General features: G+C 43.4%; 1 protein-coding gene across 1 annotated transcript in view; it reads right to left on the bottom strand.

The window, feature by feature from the left end:
• The window catches only part of ATG2A (autophagy related 2A), a 209,251-nt gene that overhangs the window by 167,665 nt on the left and 23,547 nt on the right, over positions 1 to 18,039 (bottom strand). Inside the window, exons 5-8 of the mRNA XM_077459540.1 lie at positions 17,791 to 17,959; positions 2,910 to 3,086; positions 681 to 777; positions 423 to 584 (exon numbers count right to left, since the gene is read on the bottom strand). Of these exons, the coding sequence (XP_077315666.1) occupies positions 423 to 584; positions 681 to 777; positions 2,910 to 3,086; positions 17,791 to 17,959 (605 nt within the window). The remainder of the gene's footprint in view (positions 1 to 422; positions 585 to 680; positions 778 to 2,909; positions 3,087 to 17,790; positions 17,960 to 18,039) is intronic.

Here is an 18,039-nt window from a genome sequence, read left to right as displayed (position 1 = left end):
CACTATGGAGATTTCTCACACTATGGGGACTGCATGGGAGGGTTTGTTTTTAATGAGGACAGCTAAGTTTTTATACTTTTTGAATAACAAATGCTCGTTGGGCATGACTGGTGACAGTTTTGTTTCTTTTTTTATATATATTTGTGCATTCTTTATATATATATATATATTTTTAGTTAGTCCGTGCAAGTCTGGCAAGCGTAGTTTTTTCTTGCTTTGTGTTAAGCATAGTTTATTAGGGACCGTAGAAATACGGGGGCGCTGTAGGCTTGAAATTCAGTTGAGAAAATACAATTACATTATTTTGTTATAAAAATCCATGCTGCATGCTATGAGCAGCACAAAATATTTTACTAGCTGTCACTAGCTAATAAATACGAAATCTGTAGGTGTGATTGTGGGATTTTATAAAGAAACATCACCTCCATTCTCCAACGTCTGGAAGGGTACAAGCTCCGGGTCTGGAATGCAGAAAGATCCAGGTCCTGACTGCAGCTGCTGGTTCAAGTCTTGTTCAATCAGCTTCAAATCCTCCATGTCCAGAGGCCGACTTTTCAGCAGCTTTTCCCTAATACTGCTTGATTCTGTAAAGCACAAATAAAAGAACATAGATACAGTGTGTACACAGAAACAATTACATGCTGATATTGCTTTTAACGTGTAATGATTTCCAAGCTTACCTGAAATACTCAAGGCATCCAGTAATTGCTGCAAGTTAGCTATCTGACTTGGATTCAGGAACAAATGCAGAGACCCAAGTTTCCCATCAATATCAAGCTGTAAATAAAAGTATTAAGTCACAAAATGATTCACTGCAATTCAGTTTTTATTAAAAGGAAAACTACATATAATTTTAAGAGTCAGCACAAGAAAGGAAGATTGTTTGGCACCTTTCTTTGTCACACTAAATCATCGAGCCATGTGATAAGCAAGAGACACTCCTGTAAAGACCAATAAACAGCTGCTTTTTTCAGCATCACTGAAATCTGAATAGAAACTTAGATTATGCAAAAAGCATAAAGGACTCCATCTGTTGATTGTATAGAAGAGTGCATAATATTGGAAAACAAAAAAGGGACCTCAATCCATTAGGACAATGGTGATAGCCATGCTCCTTGCAATATTTTTCCATCCCACTGTAGTGCAAGCTGGCACAGTTCAAGATGAAAATCTGTTCTGAATTCAGGAGCAGTGCAGCTTTTTTGCCACATCACATGAAACTGCATTACATGGATTTCACTGGCAGGATCAACAGGCGTTTGTGGGACTTTGCAGTAGGACCAACATAAAACGGCAAGTGCAGATGCTTTTATAATAAATTACTGCAGCAAATATTTTATTTTAAATTTATTTACATAGTTTTACTTTTGCCCCTCAGCGCTACCTCCCAGCAGGCTTTTAATGCCTAGAGGACAGCACAGCTTCTGTATTATGTGACGGTCCCACTGGCTTCCAATAAAATTGACCGAGAGCTTTCAGTGACAGCCCAGTCAATGCACTGGGAGTGCACAGGGAGCGAACTCTCACCACACAACCTCATGGTTCCATGAAGCAGTTGGCGTTAAAGCATACCTTTCTTGACACTGCTTATATGAGTTATGTGGTCAGCAAGAGGTTAGTATGCAATTTTTGATATTTACCCAACTTACACAAAAACAGACCTTTTAGGTTGAAACTTACTACACATTCTAATAATGGGTGAAGCTATGCACTATACGTAACCCAAGAAATCATAAACTGTAGCATTGATCCACAATATGTAAGTAGAGAATCAGGGTTTACTACTGCCTCATTTACAAAAGCCTTCCCTGGCCAGCAGAATACGATTACTGCTAGCAGCTATAGTGGAAGTCAGTAGATTGACTTGGGTACAATCAGCCTGCCCAATGCATTGACTTGGGTACATTCAGCCTGGCTTTACAGACATCTGGTTCAGTCTCTCAGCAAAGAAAGAAATTCGCTCTGTGTATGGCTGGCCCTAGAGCCGGTAGGGGACATTTTGCAACATCAGACCTATGCAGCAACAGGTAGTTAATTATGTATCATTTTTTTTATACTCCCACACTTTTCCTCTAATGAGATTTGTTGAATAAGGAGGAGAGGAGATTGTTTACACAGCATTGGTATACATTTAGAGAGTAAAGACAAATCATTTCTATTTTTTAGGGACTATCTAAGATAAATGGCATATATCAGGAAATTATTTAAAGTAATAAAAAGGTGTATATATTATATTCACATTTAAAAACAATGAACCATGCTATCCTGTCACATGCTGTTGAATCCTTTTTTTTACTCCACACAAAACAATGTGGACACACGTAGAAATTTCTAAGGATGTTTGTTTTGTGGGGAAGACTGCATTATTATCTTTTACACCATCTATCATGGACTTATTTAAAAAGGAACCATTAATGTTATCTTGAACACAATTATATCACAGCACTACTGTGAAGTGGACACTTTGCACTTTAATGTTTTGAATTTTTATATTTATGACAGTGGCAGCAATGAGAGTGATTATTTCATTTAGATTCACATATTTTGAGAATTTGGGTTAATACATATATTTTTTGTTGTGGTTGGATATATAGGGATTTCAATTATTTAGATTCTCTCACAATTGTTTATACACTTCTAGGTTTGTTCATTAGATACCTCACAATGCATTTGTATTTGATTTCGAAGGATTACTGAATAAATGAGTATTTCATGTTGCTATGGGTTACAATACTTGTTTTCCTTGAGTATTAAACAAAAAACTGTAAAGCAACAAAAGAATACTGTGTTAATCTGAAAAAGTATGAATATATGGCACAGTACACATATTTACATAACTGAGTGTTCACCTCTACAATATGACAAAGACAATTTAGATGCTTCAAATTTACAAAGATTTCATGAATCACCTTTGGTCCCGGAAACATATCATTCTGCTTCAGTTTGATAATCAGTTCTGTGCAACCAGAGCAGCTGCCGATTTGGAGAGTTGGAGAGCTTGGCGGTGTGGGCTGCGTAGGTCCACTAGGAGCCCCTGCGGGATGCAATGAATCTTGCTCTGTTTGCTTTGAAGATGGAGGTGGGTCCTAAAAAGGAGAAAAGAGTGAGGATGCTACTACAATATTCTATTTTACCAGGCAATCTTCCCGATAAGTAAGAATGTAAAATATGCACTGGCAAATAACTTATTACCTACTCAGATATATTTTCAAAATCAACAATAAAATATATCTCAGAAAATTCTTAAGGTATACCAAAATAACACACAAAACCGTTCAAGCAGTATTAAACCCAAAAGCAAACATTTATAATATTGCAGCTTACCAATTCTTAGATATGATGGCTGCATTAGTTGTATTTTTTTAGGCTTTCTTTCTACTATTTGTACCTGGTGATCCAGCCAGCAAGCCTAATGCTTTTCAACAGAACTCTCTTGCAGTTACAGGGAAGAAACAAACCCTTTAACAATGGCACGGGTACTTACAATGATAAGAGTTTATTTATGTAATAAAGGAAAAAAACTATTTGCTAAAACTGATTATAAAGTATTAGCTGGAATTTGGCTTCAATTTGTTAGTACATCTAAAGCCAGGTACAGTTATTTTTACCACCAAGTTGCAGGAAAAAAAAAAAAAAGAACACAACAGCTCCGGTCAGAGCCCGCTGTACTAACCATGCAAAGTTCACTCCCTATATAAACCCCACCTCCTACCAGGAGTACCTCAGTTTTTGTAGTAAAGCAATATATCTGTGTTCCGTGATGTACTCCAAGAAAAGGATTTTACAGGTAAGTGGTTATAAAAATCCTATTTTCTTTATCGTACAGCATGTGACACAGAGCCATAGTATTAACTATACAGGATGTCCCATAGCAATGCTATGTAAGGGGAGGCAGACACAACCTGTAGGGTAGGGATGAGCTCCGGCGTGTTCGCACACTCCATGCGCAGAACCCGACAGGAAGTCGCCGCAGAGCTGCGCTAATCACAGGCAGAGAGACATTGCTCAATCTCTGCAGCCGCACATTGGGGCAATGTCTCACTGCCTGCGATTAGCGCTGACTTCCTGGCGGGCTCTGCACATGGAGTATGCGAACACGCTGGAGCTCATGCTTACCCGCAGGGCACCCCCAGACTTGAGGACCTATACTGCTGCCTGCAGCACACTGTGCCCAAAGGCGATATTCTCATGCCTTCTTACATCCACCTGATAAAACTTGGTGAATGTATGAAGTTGAAGACCAAGTTGCAGCCTTACAGATTTGAGCCATGGAGGCCTGGTGATACACTGCCCAGGAAGCACTAACTGCTCTGGTCGAGTGCACTTTGACTTGAAAAGGTGAAATCTTCCCTTTTAAACCATAAACCTGAATTATAACTTGCCGAATGCACTTAGCGACAGTGGATTTCAGCGCTGCCTGTCTTTTCCTAGGACCTTCTGGCAGCACAAATAAGACATCAGTCTTCCAGATCTGAGCAGTCGTCTTTAAATAGACTTTGACCGCTCCCACTACATCAAGACGATGTAGTGACTTCTCTTCCCTAGAACATGGTTTTGGAAAAAAACTATGGCAGGACAATATCCTGGTTCAGGTGAAAACCTGAAACCACTTTAGGCAGAAAACTTGGACGACCACGAAACACAACCCTGTCCTTGTGAATAATCAAATATGGCTCTTTACAAGAAAGAGCAGCCAATTTCCGAAACCCTCCTTGCTGAGTATATAGCAACCAAAAACAACTTCCTTGTCAGAAGGACTAAGGGAGTATGCTGTATCGGTTCAAATGGCTGTTTTTGCAACACTGACAAAACTAAATTCAAGTCCCAAGGGTTCAAAAGGTGATCTGACTGGTGGATTAAGACATCACTCCTTGCATAAAAACTTGGATCAAAGAATGCGAAGAAAGCGGTCTTTGAAATAAGACCGATAAATCTAATCTTAATAGTACTCAAGGTCAGCTTCATCTTTACCACTACTTTTAGAAGGGCAAGGACAGCCCCGTAGCCTGAATGTCCAGGCCTTCAGAGCCAGACCTGCTGCCCGAATCTATAGAATGTTGATGGGCAAGGACCATTCAGTTCTTGACCACTGTCCCTGGACAGTTGTCTTTTCTAGAACTGTTCCCCCAACCTGAAAGGCTGGCATCTGTCGTTACCACCTTCCAGATAACTGGTCTGAAGGATTTCCCTTTCAGCAGATTCTGGGTTACCAACCACCAACTGAGGCTTTGGGACATCCTTGGGGACAGCCGCATTGGCAAGTCTAAAGCTTGTTTCGGCTTGTTCCAAGCAGACAGGATACTGTTTTGTAGTAGTCTCAAATGGAACTGGGCATAGGGAACCGCTTCAAATGAAGCCACTATCTTTCCTAACAACCTCATGCAAAGGTGAATGGAGGGATCTCCTTTCGTCCTGACCATCTGCACCAGCTCTCTTATGGAGTTGATCTTTGCCTGAGGCAAGAGCACCTTTTTCTGGGCTGCATCTATAACCAGACCCAAGTACTCTAGCCTTTTTAGCGGTTTTAAGGAAGACTTTTCTAGGTTGAGAATCCAATCTAGACTTCCCAGGTAACTGGTTGTAATGTGCACACTTTGCTCCAAACGAGCCACCGACTGGTCTATTAGCAATAGGTTGTCTAGGTACGTCAAGACTGCTATGCCCCGTGCCCTTAACCTGGCTAGAGGTGGGGCCAGAACTTTTGTAAACACCCAGGGTGCTGTACCTAGCCCGACGGGCAAGGCTACAAACTGAAAATGATGCTGTTCTACCTCAAACCGCAGAAACCTTTGGTGAGCAGTAAATATAGGGACAATGTCGATAGATGCCAGAAGTTCTCCTCCTTGTAGGATAGAAACCACCGACCTGATCGACTCCATGCGAAAAGAGCAGATCTTCAGGAACCAATTTAGATTCTTTACATCTAGAATGGGTCTGACACCTCCATTCGGTTTTGGTACCATAAAGAGGTTTGAATAAAACCCCAAACCTTGCTCTTCTGTGGGGATTTGTATGATCACCCCGAGTCAGTAAGCGGTCTAGTGCCCGAAACAGAGATTGCCTTTTCCCTGGATCTTTGGGAACGTTTGACCTCAGAAAATGAGACGTTGGAAACTCACGAAATTCTAGTTTGTACCCTAGAGTTACCATGGAGATGACCCATCTGTCCTGAATTTCCTCTTACCAGACCTCTGAGAACTGCAGAAGTCTTCACCCCACCCTTGTGAGCGGGAGTGCCCCTTCATAATGAGGCTTTAGAATTCTGTTTTGCAGGTTTATGGCCCCAGCACTTCTTTTGTGCCTGGGCTTGACCTTGAGGCTTTCCTCTAGACTGTGATGGTGGAGGTCGTCACCACTGCCTAGAGGCGGATGTCCCTGGCGCAGGGGAAAGAGTCTGCTTAAATGAAGGGCGCTTATTCCTTCTCTTAACTGACAAAAGAGTATTTTTCTCACTTGAAATCTTTTAGATGTATTTGTCCAAATCATCCCCAAATAGCCGATCCCCATGAAAAGGAAACCTAGTCAGGAGCTTTTTGCATGGTGCTTCGGCTGACCAATTTTTTAACCACAGGATCCTACGCAGAGCACAAGCGCAAGGCAGGACACGCCTGGTCAATAGAATCCTTTACCACTTGACAACTGGGACCAAACTAATTTTCAGCCCTCAGTGCTCTCACACTTTGAATGACAATTACTCAGTCATGTAACACTGTATCCAAATTAATTTTTTGTCCTTTTTTTCCAACAAATAGAGCTTTCTTTTGGTGGTATTTGATCATCTCTGGGTTTTTATATTTTCCCCTTTAAATGAAAAAAGACTGAAAATTTTGAAAAAAAAAACGAATTTTTCTTTGTTTCTGTGATAAAATTTTGCAAATTATTAATTTTTTTTTCATGAATTTTGGCCACAATTTATACTGCTACATATCTTTGGTAAAAATAACCCACGTTAGTGTATATTATTTGGTCTTTGTGAAAGTTAGAGAGTCTAAACGTTGTGGTGCAAATCATACAAAAGTGATCACATCTGATGTACTGGTGGCCTATCTCATTTCTTGCGACCCAAACAGGCCAGGAAAGTACAAATATCCCCCAATTGACCCCTTTTTTGAACGTAGATATTCCAAGGTATTTAGTAAGAGGCATGGTGAGCTTTTTGGTGTTGTCATTTTTTCCCCACAATTCTTTGCAAAATGAAGATTTATTTTTTATTTTTATCACAAAATTGTCATTGTAATAGGTTATTTCTCTCACTTGGCATGTGAATACCACAGATGACGCCCCAAAATAAATTTTGCTACTCCTCCTGAGTATTAAGATACCACATGTGTGTGACTTTACCACAGCCTAGCCACTCAGAGAGGCCCAACATGCCGGGAGCACCATCACATGTTCTAGGAGCATAAATTACACATATAACTTGTTGACTATTACACTTTTGAAGGCCCTGGAGCACCAGGACAGTGACACTGATGTGGCACTGATGACAGATACGTGACACTGACAGATGGCACTAATACGTGGCACTGATGACAGATGGCACTAATACGTGGCACTGACACGTGACACTGACAGATGGCACTGATACGTGGCATTGATGACACGCGACACTGATAACAGATGGCACGTGACACTGATAACAGATGGCACTTATACGTGGCACTGATGACAGATGGCACTTATACGTGGCCTCCTGGCAATTGGCGTCCGCGCTGCAGCAGTCTTTCGGCTATAGCGCGGACGCCTAGCGGTTAATGGAGTCTATGGCAAAACATAATGCTCTTGGTAGTTTGGCCAAATCCCGGGCTTGCTGTACAGGAACCTCTTTAAGGGCCTGTCTAAACTGATCCTTTAGGGATTGACAGATGCTTATCGCAGAGACTGCAGGCTGAGTAAACGGACCTGCCAAAGAAAAAGAGAATTTTAACAGGCATTCCAACCTTTTATCTGTTGGATCCTTAAGCATTTGTGCATGGTCTACTGGACAAGTTAGGCTATTTATTCACACTGGAAATCGCAGGTACATTCCATCTTTTGGTGAATTTCTCCTCCATGGGATAGAGAACTGAGAATCTCTATGGAGGGAGAAAATGCTTATCCGGGTTATCCCATTCAGCATAAATAAGTTGCTCTAGTAATGCATGGACAGGAAACGCATGCAAAGGCTGTGAAGGTTTTAAGGAACCCAAAAGAAGAAACCAAACTTTTAGCTGACTCCGTTAGGGGTAGCTTGAAAGTGGAATGAACCATCTTCATAAGAGATTGTACCATCAATTTCTCAGATTGCGGGGCTCAAAAGGTTTCATCCACCGTTGTTTCCTCTGCAGAGGAGTAATCGGTTTGTCTTTCCTCCTGATCGCTTGAGGGTAACACCTCATCCTCTACCCACTGTCCCCTTGGTAAAGGGTCTAAGGTGGGGGGGGGGGAATCTAACACGCTTCCTATCACTTTGGATGGAGGATGCAATTAAAGCCGCTAATCTTCCCTTTAGCCCTAACGGGGTGGAGGAAAAGGCATCTTCAGTCACGTGTACAGGGGCTGAGATGTGAGAAGCAGCTGCACCACCAATTGGTTCCAATGACTCCCCCTGGCTTGCCACATCTGGTATTTCAGGAGAATATGGCAGCGTGGAGCCACGACTGGAGTTCCCAGCGCCTGGGGGTTAATTTTTTGGTACCTTTTTTGAGGTCTTAGTGGTGTCCTTTTTGTCAGGCATAGTCCCAAGCACAAAAGCAGAGGCACTATTTAAAATGCACTAATCGCTGAACAATAGTCAGACTGTATAATACCACTAATAAAAGTACAGCCTAGTGCTGGGAAAAATCTCCTTTCCATATTAGGAATGCCCATCTGCAGCCCTTGCAGCCCTTACGTGCCCCACTGCTCCTGTGTCCCAAGTGAATAGCCAGCATGTTTCTCCTCGCTATACAGCCGAGGAGAGACTGCTCTAGTATAAAATCCCCACCCTGTGCTTACGCTGTGCATCCTCGTGGATGCCACGACCTACACAGGGTGCCATGTCTAGGCCCCGCCCCCTCCGTACACGCCTAGGCCTCCCCTTCTTTTTAAAATTCAAAGCGTTCCCGCCCGGAGCCCGGGTGGCCTTTGGGCCCCCTGTGCCCCCTTACGTGCCCCACTGATCCTGTGTCCCAAGTGAATAGCCAGCATGTTTCTCCTTGCTATACAGCCGAGGAGAGACTGCTCTAGTATAACGTCTCCACCCTGTGCTTGTGCCGAGGGTCCTCGTGGACGCCACGACCTAAACAGGGTGCCGCGCCTAGGCCCTCCCTTTCCATATTAGGAATCTGCAGCCCTTACGTGCCCCACTGCTCCTGTGTCCCAAATGAATAGCCAGCGTGTTTCTCCTCGCTACAGCTGAGGAGAGACTGCTCTAGTATAACGTCTCCACCCTGTGCTTGCGCTGTGCGTCCTCGTGGACGCCACGACCTACACAGGGTGCTGCGCCTAGGTCCCCCCTTTCGTTTGAAAATTCAAAGCGTTCCCGGCGGAGGCGGCCTTTGGGTCCCACAGACCCATCGCTGGGGGGGGGGGGGGGGGAGGCAGAGCCTAATGACGCAGAGCAGGGGGAAAAACGTCTACAGCCAAACACTAAGACCTCCGCGGCCCCCAAAAGGTGGTATTGCAAGTGAAGCAGCAACAGTAGTTGTTTTCCCTAACCCTCTTGGTCCCTCCAGGGGGGAAAAACAAAGAATGCCAGACCTACAAGAGGAATCCCTGCTGTGCAAGCTGCTGCTGATCCACACACAGACTGACACTGAGCTGAAGTGAAGACAACAAATTAAGGTATGTGCATATACTCCTTCTAGTGGAGATTTAAGGCATGACAACATTTTTCCCTTAAAGCGGAGCTCCACCCTAAAGTGGAACTTCCGCTCATTGGAACCCTCCCCCCCTCCGGCGCCACAATTGGCACCTTTCAGGGGGGAGGGGGGTGCAGATACCTGTACAGTACAGGTATCTGCACCCACTTCCGGCATAGATATCTGCAGAATCTGCGGATATTTACATCACTTCCCGCGGCTCCCCGCTGTCTGCTGGGAAACACACGGATCCCAGAGACAGTGGGGACCATCCTTATTGCGCATGCGCAGTAGCGAACGGGGAAATGAAGCCGCAAGGCTCTATTTCCTGATTCCCATACCCAAGATGGCAGCGGCAGCACCCGAGAGACGATCGAGAGATCGGCTTCGGGTGCCGACATCGCGGGCACGCTGGGCGGGTAAGTGTCCTTATTTTAAAAGTCAGCAGCTGCAGTATTTGCAGCTGCTGGCTTTTTAAAAAAAGAAAAAAACAGCGGAACTCCCGCTTTAAGGAAGAAAAACCATAAGTGGACATTTACAGTTCCCAGGCTTCTTCCCTTCCCTTCTCCTCGCCACAGGAATCTGCTGATAACAGACAGATCCAACCTTCACCCATCACGGCGGGCTGTGTTTTGCAAACCCTCAAGGACCGGGTCCCCTTATATCAGGAAAAACTTAAGGTAATGTAAGCATGATAAAATTCAGTAAGGATCCCTCCAGTGGTGCTCCTCAGAGCACATCTTCACTCTTGACCAACACCTTAGACACTGGTGAAAAAACTGAGGTACTCCTGGTAGGAGGAGGGGTTATAGATTATCCTGTATTGGGTATGCCAGTGTCCATATACCCATATAGTTAATACTATGGCTCTGTGTCCTGTGATGTACAAGAAAATACATGTTGATCACATCAGAAATTCAAAGCTGTCCTGTGTCTTGTGCACAATTCCAGTATTATCTCAAGGAGTACAAAGCTGACCATACGTTATACAATTTTCTTATTTCATTTCCTTTAGATTAACCTCCCTGGCGGTATGATTCAGTCTGGAATTAGGTGCTGAAAGCGGTACAATTATTTTGCATGGAAATCTGGCATTTTATTTTGTAGTCCTGTAATTCTTAGGAATAACGCTCTTAAATCTCTTCAAACCACAGTGTAGCAGACATCCCGGGTATGATAAAGTTTATAATATAATAAAGAATAATAAAAATTATTCAATAATGTAATCAAATCCTAAAACACTGAAAAAAGGTACACTTTTTGGTTGCTATGGACAATCTCCAAATTCCAGACAGAAAAAAACAGTATTTATAATATAAAAGGGCATTGCACAGACCACTAGGGACAAAGGGGGTGTGTAACTTTTTAATACAGCACTGTAATCTGTAAGATTACGTGCTGTGTGTTTTGTGTCTTTTTAAATTTTTTAATTTGCCGCCGTTCTCCGCTCCCGTGCGCCGTAACGTCGCAGGGAACGGAGCTCGGCAGCATTCGGCACTGTGAATCGAGCGGAGGACAGCTCGATCACACAGCACGGGGGACATCGCTGGATCCAGGGGACAAGGTAAGTAAGTCTCACTGCGTCCTCCCCTGCATCCAGCGATGCCATCCCGAGTCTGGCTCGGGATTACCGCTAGGGAGGTTAACCTTCAACTATGTAGTGCAAGGGCCTGTCTGATTGCATACAAATTGAAAGTGTTTGTCTGACTTCATATTATATGGTTTAAGTAAATCTAATGGAAAATCGTATGATCAGCCGAACTGGCTCTCTTGCTTCTTATCTTGCACCCAATAATAATTAGTGTTTATGTTTCAGAGACAAGAGTGGGAAGATTTGATTAGTCTATCAAATGACAACTGGGCAGGGCTTAGGAGCCCTCAACGGTACTTAGCTGCAGGTATATTTCTGGCAGCGTAACAAGTATTTTTCTGATCCTGTAGCATATTTAAATATATAAATCATGGGAAAATGTGCATGTACTATAGAGATTTACTGCATATGTTTTTTTATTTTTATTTTTTTGTCCTGATATACATATTCAACTGAGCCTTCATGTTGGCATTGGGACTGCCAACAATATCATGCCACCAGCAGCTGCCTTTGGCTGGAAAGACCACTGGTTTGCTTTTTTTTCCCCTGTACTTATCCAACATGTAGGGGGGCTTACACCAGGGGGTGTCTTTAAAATATAATGCCAACCATAGGTTTTTTCTTTTTGGATAGGGTAAGGAAGAGTTAGAATTTCTGTCCTGGCAGGGTGTAAGGGAAAATCTCCCTTATCGGTAAATAAAATCGTAAATAAAAACAGAAGCAATAACCCTATGCCACCATCTAAAACTTAAAGTGCTTGTAAAGGCACAAGGTTTTGTACCATCATGCGTTCTATGCATGAAGGTAAAAAAAAAAAACCTTCTGTGAGCAGCAGACCCCTTAGAACCCCTCTCAATCCAGTGATATCCACAAGAGCCTTGCCTCTCCAGGGACTCACACTCCCGATTGGCTTTTGGCAGCAGAGGGAGCCTTGGGCTTCCGCTGCTGTCAATCACAGCCAGTGAGCCAAAAAGGAGACCAAGGGGGCAGGCCAAGCTGCGACTGTGTGAATGGACACCCCTGCAGTTTTTATTTTTTGCGCTATAAACAAAAATTGAGCGACAATTTTGAAAAAAAAACGCATTATATTTTACTTTTTGTTATAATAAATATCCCCCAAATATATATAAAAAAAACATTTTCCCTCAGTTTAGGCCGATACGTATTCTACATATTTTTGGTAAAAAAGTAAAAAAATCGCAATAAGCGATTATTGATTGGTTTGCACAAAAGTTATAGCATTTACAAAATAGTGGATAGTTCTATGGCATTTTTATACATTTTTTTTTACTAGTAATGGCGGCAATCAGCGATTTTTATTGTGACTGCGACATTGTGGCGGACACATCGGACATACAGCAATCAATGCTATACAGATGCATTGATTCCTGTGTAAATGACACTGGCAGTGAAGGGGTTAACCAGGGGGTAGCAGTGTAGGGGTTAAGTGTTCCTAAGGGCATGTTACTAACTGTGGGGGGCTGGGCTTTGTGTTAGGCCTGGTCTCTGCTCCAATCACATGGAGCAGAGATCAGAGTCACTTGTTGCTAGGCAGAAGGGGGAGATGCTGTTTACATCGGCATCTCCCCGTTCAGTCGTCCCGTGAGACGATCCCGGGTATCCCCGCAGCGATCGAGTCCGCGGGACCCGCAACCGGACTCACGGGGGTCCCGTCCGACACACGAGCGCACCGATGGCAGGGCGGCATTTAAAAAGTATGCTAGCCCAGGATAACAGAATACCAACTCCCACTACCAGTATGCCTCAGTTTTTTTTTTTTTTTTTAGCAAAAGCAGTACCGAGAGGTGGGGCCTGTGCCCCTAAATGGACTCCAACAAAAGGATTTTTATGGCGAGTTAAAAAAATCTTATTATCTTTCCTGTCTGGGACAAAGGAAATCTTTACTCTTTAGGCTGTCCAAAAGCAGTCCAACTGAGAGGTGGGCACACAGCGAAATAGAAAAATGACTAACAGATCCAAACTAGCAACAGAAACGTGGAGATTGCGTGCAACTCAGCATCAGGTGAGGCAGAAATGTCTACCTTGTAAAATTTACAAAATGTGTGAACAAAGTGGCCAAAAGACCAACAAGTGCTCACAGACCTGAGTCACCAAGAGATAGTGGAAAGAAGCAGTGACTAGGAGGTAAAACTGCTGATTAAGACGAAAGGCAGAGACTACCTTAAACAAGGAAGCCCTGGGCCTCAACATTGCCTTGTTCTTATGCAACACCAAAGAGGGTTCTTTGCAAGATAAAAACAAACATTCAGGGGCAACCACAATTGGAAGTGCTAATCGGGACAGTCTTGAATGGACAATCAATGAAAAAGCTCAATGAGATAAAATCATGTGGCGATTTAATAATAGCATATACTTAGATGAACAGTTATCTAAAAATCTCCTTGCATGGATGGAGCGACTGCAAAAGGGGGTTCTCCTCACTGTGACAGTACCTTGAGCAACAGTCGTTGGTGGACTGGCTTGGTGAAGCAATGCTGCGATGGCAAAACCTTCATATGTTCCTGGATGTCACTAGAAGAAGGGAAGCCAACATGTGCAGAGCCAGATGGACAATATAAGGCAGGGGTGTCCAAACTTTTTTCAAAGAGGGCCAGATTTGATGAAGCGAACATGCGCGAGGGCCAACCATTTTGTCTGACATTCTTTGAACCATTAAAATTCGGTCTAAGTGTGTTCGTTCGAACACTAATACAGGGCCCAACAAGAATTCTCTTGCCTTTGTGGCTGTGTGTGTTGAAGAGATGAGCTCGGGCGTGTTATTTGGATATACCGTATTTATTGGCGAATAAGAGGGAAGTTTCAGGAAAAAACCTTAAAATTTTAAATAAAAAACTGTGAAGAAAAATAAAGGGTCAGTGCCCATCTGCGCGCCCACCATTGCTGGGAATGCAGCCCCCACCATTGCCAGGAATGCACCCACCTTTAGCCAGGAATGCAGCCAACATTAGCCAGGATTTCACTCACTATTGCCAGGAATGCAGCCAACATTAGCCAGGAATGCAGCCAACATTAGCCAGGAATGCAGCCAACATTAGCCAGGATTTCACTCACTATTGCCAGGAATGCACCCACCATTAGCCAGGAATGCAGCCAACATTAGCCAGGAATGCAGCCAACATTAGCCAGGAATGCATCCACCATTTCCAGGATTTCACTCACTATTGCCAGGAATGCAGCCACCATTGCCAGGATTTCACACACTATTGCCAGGAATGCAGCCACCATTAGCCAGGATTTCACTCACTATTGCCAGGAATGCAGCCACCATTGCCAGGAATGCAGCCACCATTGCCAGGATTTCACACACTATTGCCAGGAATGCAGCCACCATTAGCCAGGATTTCACTCACTATTGCCAGGAATGCAGCCACCATTAGCCAGGAATGCAGCCACCATTAGCCAGGAATGCACCCACCATTAGCCAGGAATGCACCCACCATTAGCCAGGATTCCACTCACTATTGCCAGGAATGCAGCCACCATTAGCGAGGATTTCACTCACTATTAGCCAGGAATGCAGCCACCATTAGCTAGGAATGTACTTACCATTGCCATCAGTGCAGCCTTGGAGGGGACATGGAGGGGGCTGGACGAGCGCCAAAGAACAGGAGAATCTCCTGTTTACACAGCGGCCTCTTTAAGAGAAAGTCCCGCCTCTTTTGATGGACAGAACAGTCGTCCAATGGCGGAGATGGGACTTGCTTTTACAGAGGCTGCCGTGTAAACATGAAATACTCCTGTGTGCACGGCGCTCATACAGCCTCCCATCTCCAATGCAGCCAGACTATATATCTTTTGTGGCCCTGGTGCTGGGAGATCGTCGGGGGCCACAAAAGACATATATGCTTAGATTACCAGGCGGGCCGTTCAAAACCGGACCGCTGGCCGCGATTGGCCCGCGGGCCGGACTTTGGACATGCCTGATATAAGGCCTCAATCAAATCCCCAATGATATGTGGAAGGATAGTGGAACAGCCACGGAACAATAAAGGGACCGAGAGGCCGCCAGAACAACCACCGACCCGAGCTGGTGGATGGAAACACCAGAGTGTGATGTCTTATGATTGGGGAACACAAGTCCAAAACGAGGCTTGAAGCAGAAAGGGTGGAGAGCAAGCTGAGGAGAATGGAGAGGAGATAGCTGTTGTCTTGACAACACATATCAGGCGTGGCCCTTCTTCAGATCATGAGACGTTGACAGCCAATGGGGTTTAAATAGGGGTGGACTGCAGGAAGGATCACAAATTTAAAGGAACCATGATTGGTTTCTCCACCGCAGCATACCTCCATTGTTGAAGCAATCTGATGAAAATAATTTAATCTACATACACTGCAACTGCTCAAACAAAGACAAGGGAAAGACTAGGGGAACAAGTAAAAAAGTAAAGTAAAAGTATTGGACAAGAAAAATGGTTAGAATATGAATAAAAAAAAATATATATATATATTATTTTTTTAATAAATAAATTAAATAATTGTCACGATTGAGAAAAAAAATGTAGTAAATAAAAGTAAAAACTACATGTAAAAAATTAAAATAAAATAAAGTAAAAATAATAAAAATAATTCCCGAAAAGTATTAAATAAATTCTGAAAAAGAAAAAAATGTAATAAAAAGCTATAATGCATATGATAGCCCAAAATACAGATTTAGGCTCTGTTTCCACTACTGTGAGTTGTTGTGCTACTTGACACATGTGAAGTCGCATGAAAAGTCAAAATCCAAGTATTTCAATGGTCCAGTTCTAGTTGGTGTGACTCAGGAAAGGTTTTTGAATTTATTTGTTCCGACTTCAGAGCGACTTGTTCTCCTAAGGTTCTCACCAGACAAGACAAGACTACCAGTTCAGATCCCCACCTCTCTGAGCATTATAGCTAAAAGAAAAGCAAACTTGTGGGTGGAAGTACAGAGAAGGATGCCACACTCTGTGGCTGGACTGGGAGCCAAATTTGGGGGACTTGATGTTAAAATTAAGGGAGCAGAAGATGAAAGGGATGTTTAAGTTCTTAAGTCAGAAAGACAGACAACTTTGCAGTCTGCTCTGTAATCTTCTTTCACTGTGGAAGATGAATGCGCTCATCGTCGGCAACATCCTCGATGAAAGCATCTAAGGCCACAATGAAGAAACATTGTCCCTCGAAGGGTACTTTTTACAAGCAAGTTCTGCTGAGAGGACAGAGGACCCATCTAGACGTGACAGAGTCCAAGAGGACTCTCAAAACGGGAAAAACTAACAAAGGACAACATGATTACAGGCTGCAGACATTCGCAGCACCGGCCCATTGGTAGAAAATTAGCTTTAGGGACCTGGTACAGCGGGGCTACCCCCCCCCCCCCCACTGCAACCTCCATTCGCCACCCAACCCTAGAAGCATGGACTGAAGTACTTAATAAACCCTAAAAGCTGGAAGCAGATCAGGATCAGTGTCAAGTGGGTAGGATAACTGGAAGTAACTAAAGTAACTGCAGCCAAGCAGCATGAATAGAAATAAAATTTAAGTTCCATATGAACCTTTGCAAGAGGAACAGAAGCAGGGAAATGCATTCTCTATGCTGTATAGTGGAAAGAGAGTACAGAGCACATATGCACGACACTCACTCCAGTAGAGAATGCCAGTGATCAGTCCTACAGCATATTAATCCCTTCCATGGCAGAACTGGTGAGGAAGCTCCAGATTCTCAGACCAGACTGGCCTACTCACTAATCGAGTCTACAGAGACAGGGCAAGCCAGAGGAAACGCCAGTGGTTCTGAACTTGGAAAACACTTGGTAGCTATTTTTTACAAGAACAGAGTCCAGGAACTCTGCCTGAAGGTCACTTTGAGGCAAGTCCCACAATGCCCAGTCCAGTGAGGTCAGATGCAGTATGTCCAAATGCCAGGCTGAGGACAACTACATAGAACAACTGCTGATCAAAACGGAAACCTCCAGCAGTAATGGAGTCTTGAATGAAGAAATAAAATTGAAGAAAAAAAAAAAAATCGCCAGAAACCCACAGTAGTTTTTACAACAGCAGAACTTAAGAAAAGACACCCAGCCTCATAGGACAGTATTATCCTGGGCTAGCCTACAGATTTTTTGATTGCCAATGCAGGCAGCAGTAAAACCTGAAGGTTAATGACTTCCTGTGTGTGTCACCAAACAAGACAGGCAATACCAAAGGAATAATATTTACAGGAATAATTACAGTATTATAATGGTATTGTTTAACGACCATTTTGAAATAACACAATGCTTGGTAGGGTTTATGAAAATGTAAAACTTGTATCTAAAGTGTTAGTCTCCTGTATTCTTGACCTGATGACATGCTACTTGTTTTCTGTGGTTAGTATACCCAATGTCACCCTACAGATACCTCAGGGACAGGTGCGGGTGAAGGTGAGCGTTCTCTGTTTTTGAACTCCTCGTAGTGAAGGGAGACACCACTGAGCTGCAGAATCTTCTGGATGAATGCTGGAGGCTGATGAATATCCACAGGAAAAGAAGGACCTGAATCTCTAACTGCCTCATCACAATAATCTAGTCTGAGAGAAACAAGGTACAAGTTATATATAGAAAATGGAAATGAACACCTATAGCAAGCTCACTTCACTGAAAGAATACA

This window comes from Lithobates pipiens, unplaced genomic scaffold (assembly GCF_037356315.1).
Source record: "Lithobates pipiens isolate NorthernLeopardFrog02 unplaced genomic scaffold, aLitPip1_a1.2 Scaffold_10, whole genome shotgun sequence".
NCBI lineage: Eukaryota > Metazoa > Chordata > Amphibia > Anura > Ranidae > Lithobates > Lithobates pipiens.
This window is presented reverse-complemented; position numbering and strand designations above follow the sequence as displayed.